At 42.5% G+C, this 15,149-nt stretch overlaps 1 protein-coding gene across 3 annotated transcripts in view; it reads right to left on the bottom strand.

The window, feature by feature from the left end:
• Slc18b1 (solute carrier family 18 member B1) overlaps positions 1–15,149 on the bottom strand; it is a 45,270-nt gene that overhangs the window by 21,447 nt on the left and 8,674 nt on the right. For 2 of the 3 annotated variants that reach the window (XM_031380603.1, XM_031380602.1), the window contains exons 3-7: positions 14,784–14,938; positions 13,202–13,377; positions 6,121–6,216; positions 5,669–5,742; positions 3,902–4,049 (exon numbers count right to left, since the gene is read on the bottom strand). In XM_031380603.1, the coding sequence (XP_031236463.1) occupies positions 3,902–4,049; positions 5,669–5,742; positions 6,121–6,216; positions 13,202–13,377; positions 14,784–14,832 (543 nt within the window). In that variant the 5' untranslated portion in view covers positions 14,833–14,938. Of the gene's footprint in view, positions 1–3,901; positions 4,050–5,668; positions 5,743–6,120; positions 6,217–13,201; positions 13,378–14,783; positions 15,144–15,149 lie in introns of those variants that run through there. The other variant, XM_031380604.1, reaches the window with a different exon arrangement.

The following is a 15,149-nucleotide window of genomic DNA, read 5'->3' as shown; positions in this document are numbered from 1 at the left end:
CAGAACTCCAAATAGACTGGACCAGAAAAGAAATTCCTCCAATCACATAATAATAAAAACAAAAACAGAAAACAAAAACAAAACAAAACAAAACAAAACAAAAAAACACCAAATGCACTAAACAAAGAAAGAATTTTAAAAGCAATAAAGAAAAAGGTAAAAAAATGTCATTTCATGGGCTGGAGAGATGGCTCAGCAGTTAAGAGCACTGACTGCTCTTTCAAAGGTCCTGAGTTCAAATCCCAGCAGCCACATAGTGGCTCACAACCACCCATAATGAGATCTGACACCCTCTTCTGGGGTGTCTGAAGACAGCTATAGTGTACGTAAATATAATAACAAATGAATCATTGGGCAGGAATGAGCAGAGGTCCTGAGTTTAATTCCCAGCTACCACAACCATCTGTACAGCTACAGTGTACTCATATACATAAAATAAGTAAATAAATAAATATTTTTTAAAAATTGTCATTTCACAATTTCACACACAGAAATGCTGGCTCACACACTGATTCTGTAGCACCATCCACACTGTAAAGCAAGGTGCAGCGGCAGACACCTGTGATCTCCGCACCTGAGAGAAGAGATTCAGGCACCAAAACCAGGAGTTCAGGCTCAACTGTTGAGAGTTGTAGCCAGCCTGACCTACACAAAACCCTGTTCTAAACAAAGGAACAAAAGATGCAAATGTTATAAATACTCCCTAGCATTTTAATTAACTAGCAGATATCTATGCGATATAAGTGTACACAGGCAGTAAAGAGAGAACAAGGATGGGTTTTATATCTAGATGCAATAGCCACCAATGTGAATTTGTCCAGGCAGTAAAGAGAGAACAAGGATGGGTTTTATACCTAGATGCAGTAGCCACCAATGTGAATTTGTCCAGGCATTAAAGAGAGAACAAGGATGGGTTTTATACCTAGATGCAGTAGCCACCAATGTGAATTTGTCAGTATAATTAGTGAGGTGTTAAAGAGTGTGAAGAGTGTGTCATCACGTGTGCAAAGAAGGGAAGAGAATCATGCTGCTACTCCAAACACACGTGTATGTTTGTGTATGTGTACGTGTGTATATACGTATGTATGTGCATGTGTGTGCATGTGCACTTGTATGTACGTGTATGCATATGTACATGTGTGCATATGTATTTGTATACATGCATAGATATGGAATCTTGAGAAGCCTTCTTGGAGTAGCTAGGACACTGGGTGCCTGGATGGCAGATGTGTGTTTGAAGTCAGAACAGCTATGCTATGTGTCAAACATTTACCATATTCTGTATTCCATTGTATAAGTTTCTAATTTTATGCTGCATAAAATTAACTAAAGGTGAAATAAACAAGACAGTCCTATGGAAAGGAAGCTTAATGTTGAGGAAATTGGAGCATTTTAAATCAATCTAGTTTTCCAGGGCTTTAAATACACCCATGGCTTGTAAAAGGGAACCTTTTACAAAGGTTCCTTTGTTAACCTATAACAAAGACACACAATCCAGGTATTTTATTTAGAAGCTGTAAGCCTAGATTGGACAGACTTGGAGCTATTCTAACTTATGTCTGAGCCATAATGTCCCATATTACTGCTGTTTTTCCTGGCCATGTGCTCATGGTCCATTTCTGTTGCAGCATTTTTTCTGTCCAATCACATTAGGGCAGTGACAGGAATAGAGGTGGAGTGAGAAGTTTAGGAGGAGAAGTCAGAGAGGAGGCAAGAGGGAGGAAAATCATCATGGAGGCAGGTGAAGATGACGATCCTGACCCCAAGTGGTTTTAAACAGCCACAGGTAGCTAAGGATTTTATTAGGTTAGAATAATTGGATTAAAACATTGTCTTTTCATTTGGCTCTGAAATTACTGTATTGGCATCTTGTAAATTGTGATCTTACTGATATATAAACCTGATTGGGTAATTAAACCTTAAGAGTCATGTTTTTAACTGGGTAACTAGGTGCTAGATGAATGATTTGTGGGGGTGTGTAGAGTGTTGCATGTAAGTGAAATGATCTTGCTAGCTGGGAGAAAATAGCAGGTCCCCAACAAGACATAGTGTTGAGGCAGTACAGTACCGGCGGGGCAAGAGAGTTTGCGGGGTGGATTTATTTTTAATATGTCCCACAACACATTTCCTCTCATGGAGGCCTCTTCCAGCCTCATGTCCCTCCTTCTCCCTTCTCTCCTGTACCTGCAACCCCCTCACTTGACCCTCAAGTCCTGCCTTCTTCCCTCCACTGCCCAGCCACAGGCTCTAGCCTTTTATTGACCAGTTAAACTGGGCAACAAGGTTTGCATAGCATCACTTGGTGTGCCCATGATGAGCTTGTCAAGGGTAACCAGATCTTGAGAGCCAGTATTTTGCATTAGAATACAAGCAGCATCAGACCAACCCACCACAATGGCTTACAATTTTACAGTCAAACTCTGCAGAGTCCACACATGATTAAGTAATGTGTAAAATGTGTGGGCCCTGACTGCAACTTTCTGTGGAAGATTGGGGCTGGGGGGCGGGGGTGGGGGCAAGTCTACTTCCCCCTGCCAATCTCAAATGCCAGTGGATGGCTATTGCCATCATAGGAATCTCCTTGGCTTGGCAGCACATTCCACAGTGTTCTGCAGGACACCAGCTCTTTAAGAAGTCAACAAGTCTGAAGTGGAGGAAGCTGACCCATGGATAAACTGACAGGTGCAGTAGTGAGAAAAGTCAAAATTAGACTGGTGCTCCTCAGATAAGACAGAAATGCTCTGAGAATTTCAAGACAACCTGGGACCTCTCCACGAATCTGGGGAAAGGACTCTCATGGGCCATGAGAGATAACATCTAGACAAGAGGAAAGCTATGTGCATCTCTGCCAGGACCTACTCATAGGATCACAAGGACAGCAAAATGCTACTCAGATCTGAAAGAAAGAAAGGAAGAAAGGAAAGAAGGGAGGGAGGGAGGAAGGAAGGCAGGGAGGGAGTGAGGGAGGGAGGGAGGGAGGAAGCAGGGCAGAGCAGGGCAGGAGACAGGGATTAGAGAGGTGGCTCAGTGGTTAAGATCACATGCTCTTGCAAAGGACCTCCATTCCTAAACCGATATGGTGGGCAACAACCATCATAACTCCTGTTCCAGGCACACATGTGGTATACATGTATACATGTAGGCAAAATACTTATACAGACATAAAAGAAAACAGATAAATAGTTAAAAATTATTTTAAGAGTGATTTAAAGCCGGGCGGTGGTGGCGCATGCCTTTAATCCCAGCACTTGGGAGGCAGAGGCAGGTGGATTTCTGAGTTCGAGGCCAGCCTGGTCTACAGAGTGAGTTCCAGGACAGCCAGGACTAGATGGAAAAACCCTGTCTCAAAAAAACAAACAAACAAAAAAAAGTGATTTAAAAAGAAAAATGTTGGGACCGTGCTTACCCAGGAAGAGCATCTAGGGAACACTAAAGCCTTTGGGTCTTTTCTTAGGATATAGGGTCTCATTGTGTGGCACTGGCTGGCCTGGCTGACTTAAAACTCAAGGAGACCCTCCAGCCTCTGCTTCCTGAACACTGGGATTACAGGCATGTGCCATGCTGGGTTTCCACTCTTCTTGAGCCCTCTCTCCCTGGAGTAGAGCCCTCACAGATGATCTCCATATCTTTGATGCTTTGTTTTTCAAAAAGTGACTCACAGGGTCACCCATGCTGGCCTCAAACCCAGCCACCCAAGTAGTGGGTTACAGATATGTGTCACCACACCAAGCAATGCTGTGCTTTTTAATTTTTTCACTTGCTGTTGGAACTAGAAATCACAATGAAGGGGGTATGTGGAGAGTGACATATACAGAGAGTGGAGGAAACATATGTAAGAAGAAATCAAGCAAATCTTTTGGCCATGTAAGAGAGGAAATAAGAATAAGTTCACATTATGTACCATGACTGTAGCCACATTATTTGGGAAGGCCTTAGCAAGGATGGAAGACGACGCCGTGATGGCCGCACCAAAGCCTATGGCATCTGCTATTCTCACCAGAAAACACATGGAAATAAATATCGGTCCTTCTGGTAGTTGATCCAAGACACTGAAAAAAATAGACGACAATTATCAAATGTCAAACTGCTTTCAGTTTTTAATTTGCTATACTCCCTGAAGTATAACAAATTTCACTAATAACTTTCTAAAGTTATTAGATAAAATATCTTTAGGGGTCTTCTAAAGAGTTAGTTTGTCAGCTGGGTGGTGGTAACACATGCCTTAAATCTCAGCACTCAGGAGGAAGAGGCAGGTGGCTCTGTGTGAGTTCGAGACCAGCCTGGCCTACAGAGGGGGTTCCAAGACAGCCAGGGCTTCACAGGGAAACCCTGGCATGTGGAGGAGGGGTTGGTTGTCACACTTTTGGTAGGGAGTTACTGTCTTTAATGTTTGCTATAATTCAAGCTATGACAACTTAGTCCCTTTTTTGCTAGTATAACTGGCTTCCAAGACGGTAGGTTTAAATAGGCTTCTTTTGAATACTGGACCCATAGAATACCCTGGACCCATAGAAGACTGTGACGGCAGAACCTACCTTAGGTAACAGGTCTGATACCTTAGGTACCAAAATCAGAGGATGCTGAAGTCCTCAATATCAGCCATACTGTCTGCTATAGCTGATGTTCATCTTACCAAATGCATCTCTACTTTTAATTTATTTACTCATTTATTAAGGTGCTGTGTTGAGCCCAAGGCCTCACCCATGGTCCACCAATATTCTTGCAGAGCTATGCTTAAGTTGCTCACAGTACTTAAGTTACTTCCTGGATCCCTTTGACACATAGCACAGTTCAAATGCTATGTGGTCTGTATACTTGTTATTATTAGATAGTGATGGGAAAGAGCAAACTCATGCCTTTTGTCTCAGCATCCCAAGGCAGAAGAAGCAGACAGATCTCTGTGAGTTCCAAGCTAGCCAGGTCTACACAGTTCCAGGCCACTTGGGGCTACACAGTGATCCCCTCTCTCAAAAACAACCACAAAACAAAAGGAGTTGGGGGAGCCTGTCTAGGAACACTACACAAGAGAAGAGAAAAGCAGGAGGCTAAGACAGATTTCTGATGGTGAGTTTCAGCATCCATAGCCAGGGTTTAAGCAGGGTTTAACCTGATTAAGCAGATTCTCTTTCATGTCTAAGCAAAACGTTTCTATGACCACGTCTTCCTGAATAGCGCAGGCTGGCCTCAAACTTGAGGTCCTCCTCCATCGCTTCTGGAGAGCTGGAATTCCAGGCCTTCAGCACCATGTCTGCTTCAGCAAGCAGTGCAGCAGAAGATCTCAGAGGACTCTCTTTAAGATCAACCAAGCTTCTATCTGCTTCCCACCCACCGCCCTCCATTAATCACGGGGTAAGCATATGACAAGATAGTACTGATTGGTACTGATTGGTTTAAAGAGCTGTTCATGGGTCAGTGAGATGACTTAGGAGGTAAAGTGATGGCTGCAGCACAAGCCTAGCAACCTGAGTTCAATACCTGGAACCCATGTAAGGGTGGAGAGAAGGAAACGATGCCGCCATATTGTCCTCTGCCCTCCACATGCACAGCACCCTCCCCCATACACATATAATAACAATAAAACTTTAAAGAAACTTTTAAATCAATTAACATTTTTAGCAGATGGACTATGAAATCCATCCCTGCTCCCAAACATTAGAAAGTTACTTACCCAAAGAGAATTGTAACTCCTCCTGAGACAAACATTCCTGCTACAAACATGAATTTGGCTCCAATGTGTACAAGCTACAATAAAAGCCAAAGAAAAGTAATAAATGGATTGTTCAACAAGTCTACATTTATACAAAATAGCCAAGTAGAACATGTAACTACAGGAAAGCATGTATTTTAATATCATATCAAAATAATTGTTTAAAAGAGTTGTAATGTACCCTGTCCATAAGCATGGAAGGGACTAACATCAACCACAAAGATAGAACTGTGGCATAATTTATAAAGATATAATGGCATTATTTCCATATCTATAGACATTCTAGATTAGTAAGTTACAGTAACTCACCCATGATTTTTTGAAGATTAAGATATGTACATGATTAGTAAGTTACAGTAACTCACCCGTGGTTTTTTGAAGATTAAGATATGTACATGAGTGCCAAGACTTACATATTTTCCAAACACCAGAGATGCCAGTAATTCAAATAATGCATAGCATCCGAAGATCATTCCAACTGTGGTGTTGCTGGCCCCCTTTTTTTGTGCCTTAGAAGGAACAGAAATGGGAACACAATTTAAAAGACAGAACAGCATTGGTGGATGGAGTCAGAACGGAAGCTCTGTGACGTTCATATCTGTACAGGAATCTCCAAGACTGGGGGTGGGGATACTAATGCCCACACAATGGACATCCTTTTTGTTAAAATTAACTTACCACATAGCAAATTCCTTGGAACCTCTTTGTGTATAGTTTGGTTGGCCCTGCCCTATCTCCTGTTCAAACCTTTCCATTTCTGGTATTTTAAAGCTTTATTTTAAAATAAGCAAGGTAAGAAAAGATATGGTAAAATCTAGACTATGATATGAAAGTAATTCACTTAGTTTGCCCATAAAGAATTCCCAGTCAGGCATAGTGGCGCATGCCTTTAATCCCAGCCTTCTGGAGGTAGAGGCAGGCAAATCTATTAATTTGAGGCCAGCCTGGTCTACAGAATGAGTTCCAGGACAGCCAGGGATACACAGTGAAACCCTACCTCTAAATAAACAAACAAACAAACAAACAAACTCTTTATCTGAGTAAAAGTCAGTATATAAAAAAACACAAGGGCTGAAGAAATGGCTCAGCAGTTAAGAGCACTGACAGTTCTTTTGAAGGTCCTGAGTTCAAATTCTAGTAACTACATGGTAGCTCACAACCATTCATAATGGGATCTGATGCCCTTTTCTGGTGCATCTGAAGATAGCTACAGTGTACTTGGATATAATAATAAATAAATCTTTAAAAAAACAAAAACAAAAACCAAAATACTCAGGATGAGGCAACCTGAGCCTGCTTCTTAGTCCCGGGGCCGAGGAAACAGCTGATGTACACAGACTTCCTTTCTGGTATCACTTCTCTTTACAGAATTGCAGTCCACCCAAAATAAACACAAAGCATATGCCAGCTGCCAGTTCTAGAAAAAAAATAATAAACAAAGCCAAGAAAAACATCAAGGCGAGAAAATGTCATGAACTGGCAAATGGGTCATAGGAAGGCCCAGCCAGTGGGTTCCATGGCTTCTGCTCATGCTTAATTTGAGGAGAATTTTTTTTTGTCCTGTGAGGAATGTACATAAAGGATGCTTCCCACAGACCACATGATCAAAGACACTCCCCAAAGATTGCTCTCCATAGTTGGGATTATTAATCTTTGGAGCCTGCTCCTCCAGGAATATCTAAACCTTGCTATAAATGATGGAGCACTTACTCTGAATCTACTTTGTATGTTCACCTGAGTATGTGTATATACATCATAGGTGTTCAGGAGTCCTTGGAAGCATGAATTCCCTGGGACTAGAGTTACAAGCAGTTGTAAGCCACTGTGTGGGTGCTGGGAACTGAACTCATGTCCTTTCCAAGAACAGCAGGTGCTCTTAACCACTGAGCCACCTCTTAAGCCTTTCAAATTGTGCAGGTATTGTTGATTTGTGAGCCCCAGTTAGGCAGTGGCCAGAGAAACCTCTGGCAGCCTGAGTTCTTTTCAGAGACCTCTACTCAGCTCAAGCTGAGATTCTTTTTTTATTTTATTATTTTTTTAATGACTTTTTGAAATAGTATGTCATATAGCTCAGGCTAGCCTAAGACTTACTATGTGGCTGAGGCTGGCTTTGAATTCCTCCTGATCCTCCTGCCTCTGCCTCCTGAGTGATGTATAGGCATGTACCACTACACCTATTCATGTGATGCTACAGATCAAATACGGGGCTTTGTGCTAGGTAAACTCTACCAAGTGAGCTACAACTCCAGCCTCAAACCAGGGCTCTTTATTTCACCAAAGAGAAGCAATTTCAGGACAAGTCAATGTGAAGCAAAGCTGAAGCTTATTATGCGGTACAGTTGGAGGCTATTATATTTTAAATAGATTTAAACAGACATTTGAGACAGAAAGAGAGGTAGGGCTTAGGGAACTAGAGAGGCTCTTTATGGAAAAATAGTACACATCCCAACACAGGTGTGTGCTTCTCAAGACTGGAGCACACCAGTGTCTTTACAATAGTCATACCAATGATTTCCCCTGTCTGTCTTGCCGCAGATCCTCACATTGGGTGTATATCCATTTAAGGGTTAAAATATACAGATCTTTAATTCCAGCACTTGGGATGTTGAGGCAATGGGATCTCTGTGAGTTTGAGGCCAGCATAGTCTACAGAGCAATAACTAGACTGTCCAGAGCTACACAGTGAGACCCTGTATTTAAAAAAAGAAAAAAAAGGAATGGAAAAATAAAAAGGAGTGATTTTTAAGGATAGACTATGAAACTCCAAGTCAATATAAAATAGAGTATGGCGCCTTACATAGCTGTTCTCTAAGAGTCAGCAATTATCTTTTACACATCAGTTCTGCACCTGACTGTGTGTCCTCCTGAGTATTGATAGTCAACAGAGTGGTTTCGATTTATCCTTTCACCAGAGCATCAGACAACTTCACCCAGAGATGCACACACCTAAGAGCCCTTCAGAATGTGTCCTCAGGCCAGGGGCAGATGGATCAGCACTTAAGAGCAAGTGTTGCTCCTGTGTGGCTCGCAACCATCAGTAACGTCCGTTCCAGGGGACCTATCTTCTTTTGACTTCTGAGGGTACTACATGTATGAGGTACATATACATACATCCCCCAAGTAAATAAATTTTTAAAAATTAAAAACTAGATAGATATAGATAGATAGATAGATAGATAGATAGATAGATATTTTACAGTAGCCATAATTGCATTTCTTTTCCTGTCTTTCTCAAACTATAGTTTGTGTGCATGAGTGTGTGCATGTGTGTGTATAAAAGCATATGAATGTACAGGTACATTCAGATAGATAGGGAAGGCAGAGCGGGACATTGGTGTCTTCTGCTATTTCTGTCAGGGTCTCTCTTTCCCTGAATCATTTCAACTGGATGAAGCTGGCTAGTGAGCTCTTCTGCTCTACCTGTCTCCGCCCCTAATGTTGGGGTTACAGGACACATCAGCTATGTCTGGCTTTTTACATGCATGCTGGAGAATCAGTCTTGGGACCTCTTGCTTATCGAGCACATGTTCTTACCTAGTGAGCCATCTCTCTAGCCCCTCCAACCACGATTTTAAGAAAAATAAGTTCTCCATCCCTTCCCATGTAAGTTATGTGAGAGTTATGAGCCAGGAATGGGGGCACAAAACAAACTATATGTATTCAGCTTATTATAATGATATGATACACATATTTTGTTTTTTTTTTAAAAAAATGCAAATAAATAAAATATCCAATAAAAATGACTAAGGTAAACAAACAAACAAAAATATTATTACTACATTTGTGTGGTTATGTGTGGGAGCATGCATGTACCACAGCACACAAGTGGAAGTCAGAAGACAGATTGCAGAGTCAATTCTCTCCTTCTACCACATGGGGCCAGGGGAGCAAACTTAGTACCTTTACCTCCTGAGCCATCTTACCAGCACTTGGGCATGCATGCATGAGAGTGTGTGTGTGTGTGTGTGTGTGTGTGTGTGTGTGTGTGTATGTGTCTGTCTGTCTGTCTATATCTATGTGTGTGTCTAACTGTGTCTGTTTCTATGTGTCTGTCTGTGTGCCTGCATGTGTATCTATCTGTCTGTGTGTCTCTGTGTGTATCTGTCTGTGTTTATGTGGTTATCTGTCTGTGTGCCGACATGTGTGTCTGTGTATATGTGTGAGTGACAGCTCCTAGCTTGTAACTCTCATCTAGCTTGTCAGATAGCTTCTCATTCTGGAGGGGCCCTGCCTCATACTTTGCAGGTAGAGATATTACTTAGAGAGCAAAGAGAACCTGGACTGGCAGGCCTGACGGTGTCTCTACACCCAATCTGTAAACTATTATGCTATACAATGAGGTGTCCACAAACTCCAAAGGCACAGGGCTCATAGGGTTTCTACACAGTGACATGTCATCGAATGCATTGGCTTATGCATGTTCTGTATAATAAATCCATGCCCGTAAGTTGTTCCCTGAGTTCTGTGGCCAATTAATCAAATTAATTGAATCCAAGGTCAGGTATGTATGAACCCCAACTTGTAGCCAGATGGTCACAAGCTTCAGGCTAGAGCTGGTGACTTGGGGGGGTCTGCTACTGGCATTTGAGGGCAGGGGACAGTCCTGGGAATGAGATATCTCCAGGTGACAGAGGCACAGTTGTCCTGAATTAGAGGACTCCACAGTGTCTGTTGCTTAAGAGTTACTGGCTAGAAAGAAAGGAGCAGCCCTGTGCCTTTTGAGGCCATAAAAGTGTCCTGTGTTGTGAATGCAGAACAGGAGAAACTGCACTTCAGTTGGTTTTTCCCTTTGTGCTGGCTAGCTTTGTCAACTTGATACAAGCTAGAGTCACTGGAGAAGAGGGAGCCTCAGTTGAGAAGATGCCTCAGTAAGGTCAGATTGTATGCAAGCCTTCAGGCATTTTCTTAATTGATAATTGATGAGGAAGACCCAGCCCATGGTGGGTAGGACTACTCCTAAGTAGGTGGTTCTGCATCAGTTCCTGCCTCCAGGTTCCCGCCTTGTTGGAGTTCCTGTTCTAAGTTCCTTCAATGATGAGCAGTGATGTGGGAATATAAGACAAATAAACTCTTTCCTCTCTAACTTGATTTTTAGTCCTGGTACTTCATTGCAGCAATAGAAACCCTAATGAAGACACTTTCTAGACCCTCAGAACAGGTGGTTTTCAACCTGTGGGTCTCCACCTCTCTGTGAGGTCAAATCACCCTTTCACATGGATCACATCAGATATTTACATTATGATTCATAGCAGTAGCAAAATTACAGTTATAGAGTAACAAAAAGAATTCTATGGTTGGGGGTCACCACAGCATGAGGGAACTGTATTAAGGGTCGCAGCTCTAGGAAGGCTGAGTTAGAACTTTCTGTCATTTTTTTTCACGTTCTCCCAGACACCAAGGCCTGGGTGTAGATTCCAGTGTTCTTGCCTTCCAAGTGCACTTGCCCCTCAGAGTCCCGGCCTTCTATCAAGGATTTGCCCTGCCCTAAGTTTAAGCCACAGTGAGCTATCTCCTATTCCCTAAGATGGCCACTCTGCTCTCCCCTGACCACATCTGTAATGATGCCCCTCCTCTCTGTTATTTACCAGAGGAACTACCATTTCTCAAGCTACACCTCACTTAGACTCAACTGAAGAAATCTCAGCAGTGGCACATCTTTGTCCTTAGCTGTAATCTACCCAGCGTTAGCCATTCCTCACTCCTGGGTATCGTCTCTTCTCACCATCTTTTCCTTAAAGAATACCCAAAGTCTGAACCAATTCTCTCTCCTTCCTTCCTTCCTTCCTTCCTTCCTTCCTTCCTTCCTTCCTTTTCTCATCTTTTTTGTTCCTGGCCACTTCCTGGCTTCTCCTTACCTGAGCATACATATCTATGGCTCGGCACAGAATAGAAACTTAACCTTCCAGTGAAATTGGACTGAACTGGGAAAGCCTTCTCTTCCGAGACTGCAATTTTAAAGTAAAATAATGGGACCTTCACAGTTCTCTCTCCTTCTGGGATTGTTGGGGGTGTGTTGAGAACTAGTGCATACTGTATGCGTACTGAGCTACGTTATTCCTTCAGCAGAGAAGCCCTCTCTGGTAGCACCCAGAGTGAAGGGGTACAGGTTATTGAGGCAGTTTAAGAACTGAAAAGTTGTCAGTGCACCACGGACCTAGAACTTTGGCAAGATGCACAAAACAAACATTTGGACATACTGTTTGAACTGGCCCAAATGGGTTCTCTTCAATCCATAGTGTATGCATGGACTCCATACTCCAGTCTAACCTTTGTGTCACAGCTACAGTTCCTAACACCATGGAGAGGGCAAAGGTTACAGGGAGCCTGGCAACGTTAATCAGAATCCTTCCTTTGTGCAAACATTGCTTCTGGAGTTCATAACAAATTCAGACTGAATTTCCTGGGCCACAATTATCTCCTCACCCCACCCCCACCCCCTTTGGAGACAAAGTCTCACTTTATGGCCTTGGCTGCCTGGAATTCACTTATAGACCAGGCTGGCCTCAAAACTCCTAGAAGCTGCCTGCTTGCCTCTGCCTCCTGAGGGCTCTGAGGAAAGGCATGAGCCAGTGTACTTGGCTAAAACTACCTAAGTCATATATGCCCAATACCAGAACACAGCATTGGCACCTTGCTCACTTAGTGATTTTCCCTTTTTCTAGATATAGACTTCAAATAAAGATTAATCAAGCTACATGGTAAAAGAAATAATACTTAGAAAGTCTCAAATATATTTTAGGTGAATTACCCAGCAAAAAGATGGTCTGACTTTTTAAAAACTATGTATTAAACACTAAGAGATATTCTCCTGCTGTATGTGGAGGAGGGTGACTCAGTAGGTATCGTGCTTCTTGTGTAACCAGGGCAACCTGAGTTGGATCCGCAGGACCCACATAGAGAGCTGAACTTATTATAAGGCACACATCTGTAATACTAGAACTATGAGGTGAAGACAGGAGGATTCAGGGGCCTGCTGGCCAGCCAGTCCAGCTGAACTGGTAAGCTTTAGGTACAGTGAAAGACTATATCTTGATGAAGAAGCCTAACATTGACCTCTGACCTCTGTGCATACATGGACTTACAGTCCCTTCCCAACACACATACACAGACACACACACAAACACTACAACTGTCATATAATACACACACACACATTATCTATACTATAGGTACATTTTTATATTTTATTTATTTTGAAGATTTTTAAATTTTTTAATTGTGTGTATGCATATGTGTGTGGAGATATTTATATATGAGCAATGGTGTCCATTGAGGCCAAAGGTACCAAGTCCCTCTCGAACCAGAGTTAAAGATGGTATGAGCTGTCTAACATGGATGCTGGGAACTGAATGTAGGTTACTTGGAAGAGCAGGACACACTCTTAACTGCTGAGCCACCCCCCATTATAAAATTCTTATATTTTATAATCTCTAAAATTATATAACTGAAAGGCTTTCAAAAAATTAGAGTTTATACAGTATAAAAATGTTTTACCTCCTTAGGGAAAAATGGTCCAAGGATGGAATAGGTCATCATGCATCCCAAGTTCATGGTCGCTGCTGATACCAGTACAAAAATCTGTTCTCTCGACAGTCGCCTGGATGTCTCTCTTGTACTTGCTCCAGAGCCATCACCTTGAATATTGCTATCACAGTGGTGTAACTGGGATTCTGGGTAAAACACACAAGTGGTATTTTACATGGAGTTAAGAGACTCTGAGAACACTTGCTGAGATAAAAGACTATTCTAAATATAATAGTTATGATCAAACAGAAATCAGATGTGGAATATCACTGCAAATTTGAAACATTTTCATACGGAGTCTCTTCAGTTAGAATTTCAACATGGAAAATATTGAGCCATCTGATCTATCTTTTGACTGTTCTTTCAAAAATCTCTTCAATGATGAGCACCAGGGTGATTTGCCAAGGGCATCAGGCTCTAAAGAAATAACATACTTCTCAAGCTACTAGCTTCATACACCACACACACTCAGTCAGGGTTAAACAGGTAAAGCTAGCTCTTTATCAGAACAAACTGGTTGTGCTAGCTCTTTATTGGCCATTTAGTTAGTAAACTTAACATTCTGGAAAGACAATTCTCATAAATATGTAAATGTGTCATTTCCCACACTAATTAGTGGTCTTTAAAATCAGCTAATTTCACACCTTTTTCCCCTTTAAACTGTCAAAGAACCAATCAATCACTGAGTTTCAAATGTCCAAGCAGATTCCTTAGCCATTTTTAAATTAAATGATTTTGAAGGGGAACAAAGGAGGAGGACGAGAAGGAGGAGGAAAAGGAGGAGGAGGAGGAGGAGGAGGAGGAGGAGGAGGAGGAGGAGAAAGAGGATAATTATTATTTAATCTCTTTTTCCAGAGGTAGCCATTAAAGGCCAGGTGGAAAAACCTATGCAAAATAGGAAAGTCTTAAGAATCCTTTAAAAAATGCCTGAGTTTGAATACTGGGCTGCCTCTATCCAGCCTTAGTCTGAGGGGAGATGCCCAGTCTTACTGCAACTTGATATGCCAAATGTTTGGTTGACATCCATGGGACGCCTGCTGTTTCTGAATAGAAACGGACGATGATGGATGGGCAGAGGCAGAGAAGAGAGGAGGAGAGGAAGGAGAGGAAACTGCTATTGGGGTACAAAAATAATTAGTATACACACATACATATACACATATCCATACACATACACACATACATACACCTATACATATACTTATGTATATAAGTGTATATATATGCCCAAGTTGAAGGAGGAAACGAGATAAAGTTACTAGTAAGAGGAACGCCAGAGAATACCAAAGAACATTATAGGCCTTATGATGTGGAGTTAATTTGAAAGCATTCTGAAACCCCCTACTTAAAAAAGCAGAGGTTTGGGAAGTACCCATATGTATTTCCCAAACTGGAGAAAAGAAACGCTGGCCGGGATCCCACAGACACGCCAGACCCCACCCCGCTTGAAGGTCTCAGAAACAACAACAGCAGCAGCAACAACAACAAAACAAACTAAGCCATTATATCCTAAAGACACAGGCCCAAAGCCCACGGCGAGCGACCCACTGACCACAGTCACCTCCTGTCCTCGCAGGATCCGGGGAGCCCGCCTCGTCCATGAGCCGCTATCGGGGTCTTCTGGCGCTCCAGGCTCAGCGGGCGGGATGCAGTGGCAGAGGGCGAGCTGCGGGGATCGGACTCAGCATTCCGGTCCAGAGGTAGAGACTGGGGCCGGGACAAGAAGAAACCTCGCTGATCCTTGGAAACCAGGACCCATGGGAGCTAGGGCGGGCAGGGGCGGAGCTGGGGTCCCCGCCCATGTGGATCCTGGGCTCCAAATCAAGAGAGTGTCAGCTCTCGTGCTCTTTAAAAACAGTGGGTCCAAAAACTAGACTGGTGTCTAAAGGGTGGAAATGACGTGTGTGTGTGTGTGTGT

Source organism: Mastomys coucha, unplaced genomic scaffold (assembly GCF_008632895.1).
Source record: "Mastomys coucha isolate ucsf_1 unplaced genomic scaffold, UCSF_Mcou_1 pScaffold2, whole genome shotgun sequence".
NCBI lineage: Eukaryota > Metazoa > Chordata > Mammalia > Rodentia > Muridae > Mastomys > Mastomys coucha.
This window is presented reverse-complemented; position numbering and strand designations above follow the sequence as displayed.